Source organism: Mastomys coucha, unplaced genomic scaffold (genome assembly GCF_008632895.1).
Source record: "Mastomys coucha isolate ucsf_1 unplaced genomic scaffold, UCSF_Mcou_1 pScaffold6, whole genome shotgun sequence".
Classification (NCBI taxonomy): domain Eukaryota; kingdom Metazoa; phylum Chordata; class Mammalia; order Rodentia; family Muridae; genus Mastomys; species Mastomys coucha.
Window position 1 is genome coordinate 114,778,248 of NW_022196912.1, and position 5,319 is coordinate 114,783,566.

Consider the following 5,319-nt stretch of genomic DNA (forward strand, 5'->3'; position numbering starts at 1 on the left):
AAAAAAAAAAAAAAAAAAAAAAAAAGGTAGATAATGATAGAAAATGAAGTTGAGAAAAAAAATTTCTATTTTAAGATCTTTGTATTAGATATTATATAGTAGATTCCACTTATGAAATACCTTAGTTTCCCTGCAAATAAGATAAAGGCAATGATGAATGGGGAGGTATTTATCCAAAGCCCATTTTCCTGCAATAGCAATAAATAGGGAAAAGGTGTGCCAGGGGTACTGAATTAATTCCTGTAACTTACGCTACCCCGGCATCAGACTGTGCCTTCCTTCCATTTAAAGAAGGCCACACTTGGTTCTTCCTGGGATCCCAGGAACACAAGGTTGAGTCAGGTATCAGGAAATGAGCAGGTAAACAAAAACTACACAAGAACAGACACCTGAGTTCCAACAAGTTTCCTGTGTCTCCTTGATTGTGAATCAAACAATGAGCCTGAGGCTAAGTACCAGGTGAGGAACAGCCTGTGTCTGACTTCCCTTCACCTGCAATGGGAGAGCTCCCAGCTGCTCTGGTGGGAAAACTGGTTTAGCTGAGTATCTCTTCGAAACACCAAGATGCTATAAACTCTCCAAACAACATAGACAAAAAGTGAAACTTGTAATATTTTTCTGCCTCAGATTTCTAACTGATATATGAACTGTTAAACCCAACCTTCAGTAAAAAAACAAAACCGCTATCACATCAAAGATGACTTAAAACTGGAGAAAATTTAGGAAGGAATTTATATACTCCTTATATAAAATATTTAAAATTATACATGACTTTTTGTAAAACACCTAAAAATGGACAATAAATCCACTAATACAATTTAATCATTTGGCCAGACAACAAGAACTATCAATGGACTTTTTTTCTTGAAAATTAACCTAAGTGATTTTACATGTAATAGAATGATAAAAAATTAGATAACAAATGTTGACAAGGATGTGCAAAACCTGTAACCCTTACATACTGTTCATGAGAATATAAATGGTGCAGACATTTTGGGAAACAGTCTAGCAGCTCCTCAAGAACTTACACAGAGTTGCTATTTAAATTGACAATGTGCTCCTAGGAATATACCCAAGAAACGGAAACCTAGGTTGACATGAAACACCGAGTCTGATGTTGACAGCACTCAAGTTTAAGATTCTCAGATAAAAAGTGGAATCACTGTCCTAGTCTCACTCCTGCTGCTACGATAAAATACCCTAACAAAAAACAACGTAGGGGAAAGGGGGTTAATTTCAGTTTACAATCACAGTCTATCATTACAGGGAAGTCAAGGCAGGAATGAGCAACAGCTAGTCCCACCACACCCATGGTCAAAAGCAGAGAGCAATGGATGCATGCTTTTGCTTGCTTATTTCAATTTCTCCACTTTCAAACAGTTCAGGAGCCTCTCCTAGGGAATGGTGCCACACACACTGGGCTTGGTGTTCCCACATCAGTTAGCTTAAGACAACAGACATGCCCACCCACCAACCTAATGCAGAAAACACTTTGTTGCAACTCTTGTTCCATGGGATTATAGGCTTTATCAAGCTGACAAGTAACGCTAACCTTCACTGTCATCAGCTGATGACAGATGAACAGATGAGGAAAATGTGGTATAGTCATACGATGAACTTCTTGGTCATAAAGGGAAAGGTGTGCTATCTGCTATAACATACTTTAACCCAGAGAGCATTAAACTGTATCAAAGAAGCCAGTCACCAAAACCCACATAGTATATGAAACCACTTTTAGGAATGTCCAGAATAACTTAGTGGTTGTTAGGGATAGAGAAGATAGTAAGCTTACAAAGTAACAGCTAAAGGACTTGAGGTTTCTTCTTGAGGTTATATCACAAAGTTCTGAAACTGACTGTGGCTATGGCTGCGCAGCTCTAAATACACTGGAGTATACACTGCATACTTTAAATGGGTAAACGCATGGTACATGCACTGTATCTCAATTAAGCTGTCACCAGAAAGAAACTAGGAAAATGCACCACACTCTGCGAGGAAGACTTGACCTGAAAATATGTTGCAAACACTACTTTAAGGGAGCCATCCACTCATCATGGCTCTGGACTTGTTTCCCCTTTGAGTAGACAGGTACTACCTTTGAAACAGGAAACGAAGGTAGGAATAACCAACATTACTTTGATATCTCAAAAGCATTCTTTCTTGTGAATTAGATAAGGTGGTGCTAATTTTGTTCCTGAAAAATATACTTCTATAAATGATCCAGAGGTGATTGGGCACTGGAAAATGCTCAAGTTGAGCATCTGATTTAACACTAAGACTCTTTCTGGCATCACAGCCTTGGCTGGTAAGAATATATGGTATATTAGTCTTGTTCATTGGTACTTACAAAAGGCAGCTCTACACTGTATGCTAAATAACTACAGATAGCTATAAAACAAACCTTTGTATGACATGACCCAAGGCACAAAAGCTCACTACTGAATTACTTTAAGATAATTTATTCATGTGAATACAAACATAAGTGATGCTAAACAAAGATAGCAATGAGAGAGGCCCAGATTTCTCTTCTGCTGGAATGCTAGTAATAGCAACTTCCTATCAGACCTGAAAAATCTAAAAAGGCAGATGCTCCATAAACTGTGAAGTTAAACTTTAATGGGAAAGAAAAATGGTTTGTCCTCTAAGGCCTTGCTTCTCCTTCCATGGAAGTGGCTACAGTCTGCTAAGGACAGAAAAAGAGTTCAGAACTTCTTCAATAGGACTTGATAGAGAAGAATGAGAACAGCAAGCTCTCCTGGTTGTAACCGCAGAGCAGGACATTCCAGGGCCAGGACAGGTACTCACTGATAAAACAAGCACACAGGCTGAGTGCAGGATCTTGATGCTATGCCTGGAAGACCAGCCTGACTTCTGAACAGCAGAAGTTGAGGCAGAGAATTTTCAAAGACACGGGAAACAATAAAGGCCAAAATACAAGATTACCCAGACATCATATCATGTTACATTTGAATGTATTTGAGGATACATTCCAGAGGTTTTTCTCCATGCAAATACAAGTTGCCATTAATATAGTTGTTTCTATTATATGTGTATGGTGTATGTTCTCCTCTATGACTGTTTTTAATTTATGACTTGGAAAAGCTTTCTAAAATGTTAATGAATACAGATCATTTCAATCTTACATAGACGAGGGAATATAAATAGAACTAGGCTTCAATTAGCCAGACTCTTTAAGTGTTGGGTTAATGAAGAGAAGAATTCTGACTTGTTCATTATCACAATGATGTGCCCTGAATTACAACAGTCTTAAAAAGAAGGCTGAATAATTCAATCAACATAAATCACTTTATAAGGTGCTGGCATATAATAAGCGATCTACATATGCTAGTGACTTCTAAAGACGAATTTATATTCCCAACACATAAGATTAAAAAGGCTTTCTTTGTTGGTGGTGTGTTTGTGAGATAAGGTCTTGCTATAGCTCAGGCTAGCCTGAAATTCTGGTTAGTTCTGCTCTGGCATCTCACACACTGGAACTGTATCAGACAAAAGAGATTCTTTGGTTCTCTTAATGGATTCCTCATGCTTCTAAAACTGTCAATGACTTCCACATGAAGGATATCAATCCTATGCCACAGAATAACAAGTACTTGTTTTTCTTTAAAAGGGGAAATAAACCTGAGATTTACCTCCAGTTCCTAGGACCTTCAGCAGCTCAAAATTTTCAATTCCCACCTTCTCTGCATGTCCTGTTAAGTTGGCTAAAGAGAAAAAAAAGAAACAAAATTAAGGGTCTGGCAACAAGATGAGCCACTGGAGACTTTGGGAGTATCAGCAAAATTCTGTTTCTTAACCTGGGCTTTTTCTATGTAATTACCTGTTAAATTGTATGGTTGTATTTTGTATCTTAATTTTAATAAAACCAGGGGGGGTGTCGTAAGTATTTAATCTCAGCACTGAGGGTGGTAGGTGGGAGGGGCACAGAAAAATCTCTGAGTTTGGGGACAGCCTGATCTACAGAGCGAGTTCCAGGATAGACAGGGATACACAGAGAAACCCTGTCTCAAAAAAAAAAAAAGGAAGCTTTTCTTAAAATTGTAGTGACTAGACATTATTTGTACCACAGGTTAAATCAACATGAAGTCTAAACAGAGGTAGATTTGTAGTGAAAACTGGGTAAAATGACACGTATTTACTTATGCAACAAATACTAAGTATGTAACTACCATGTTAGATCCTGGACTACATTCTAATTCCATTTGTGCCCCTAAAAATGTGGGCATGAGCTAATATACACTAGCTATGTGCACACACTGTCTCAGTCCCCCTTCTGAAGTGGGTGCACTGGCTAGAGAACTCTAAGTCTCCTGTCAGCTCTAGAATTCTAGGAGTGGCTTAAATAGATACTCTTCAAAACATATTCTCTCCTAAATAAGCAAAAGAAGGATGTGTTAAAAGTGAACGTTTCCCATAGTATCCCCTTGGGTTCTAGTCCTGCCCAATTACATGTGAAATGGCTGTTTGGAGAAAAGTGGGGAATGGGATGCTCTGGTGGAAAAAAAATGAAAACTGGTTAGCTTTAGTGGAGTTACATGGCTTCTTTCCCACAGTACTGCACAGATCTTGTACTTCAAGGCTGAGAGATAATGCAGGCTTAAAACTTACTGAACAAAGTGCTCTTTATAAATATGCCTATGGATATTATGTGAACTAGCTTTCTGTAGACGTCATCAAGAATGTTTGATCCAACTACTAGATCTTCCACATCAATGCTGTGCACCTCTCAACAAGTTACTTCTCTGTGTGTCAGTTCCCAATAATGTAAGATATGGACAAATAACTACGGCCACAAACTCTACCCCTACAGCACACTGGTGTCTACAATCTACTTTGAAAGCATTAAACAGGTAAGGTGAACCGATAGCTGAATATAAACAGCTAAGTCATAAGCCAGATATAACAAATACAGAACGCAGACAGTGAGTATAAAGGGTGCTCAGCATACAAATCTTTCAAAATGTCTAAATAACAGAAAATAGAATGAGACCTACTTCATAGATTGAAATGAAGATAGAATGAGTCAAATCTTATACAGTAAATTTATACAGTACTTGATGTATACAAGTCAAGTGTTTATAAATAAACTGTGAGACCTGTATGGTTTCAGACCCTGGGACAAGGGACTAAGGTGCATGTTTTACATACCAAAGTAGACCTGCCCTCCAGGTTCTCCCAGCATCCCTCAGTACCTCCCTTCATATCCTGCCCCCAACCCTGAACTCTCCAGCCCCGGGACTGGGTTGCCCTTCCCTATATAATCCAAACATTTTATCTCCCAGTGTTCTCCTTATCTCCTCC

At 38.5% G+C, this 5,319-nt stretch overlaps 1 protein-coding gene and 1 long non-coding RNA gene across 2 annotated transcripts in view; one reads left to right on the plus strand and one right to left on the minus strand.

Moving 5' to 3' along the window:
* The window catches only part of Rps6ka5 (ribosomal protein S6 kinase A5), a 202,030-nt gene that overhangs the window by 151,897 nt on the left and 44,814 nt on the right, over nt 1–5,319 (minus strand). The window contains exon 2 of the mRNA XM_031356192.1: nt 3,651–3,722. Within this exon, the coding sequence (XP_031212052.1) occupies nt 3,651–3,722 (72 nt within the window). The remainder of the gene's footprint in view (nt 1–3,650; nt 3,723–5,319) is intronic.
* Nucleotides 1–5,319, plus strand: part of LOC116080011 — a 76,793-nt gene that overhangs the window by 29,227 nt on the left and 42,247 nt on the right. The gene's annotated exons all lie outside the window — the stretch shown is intronic.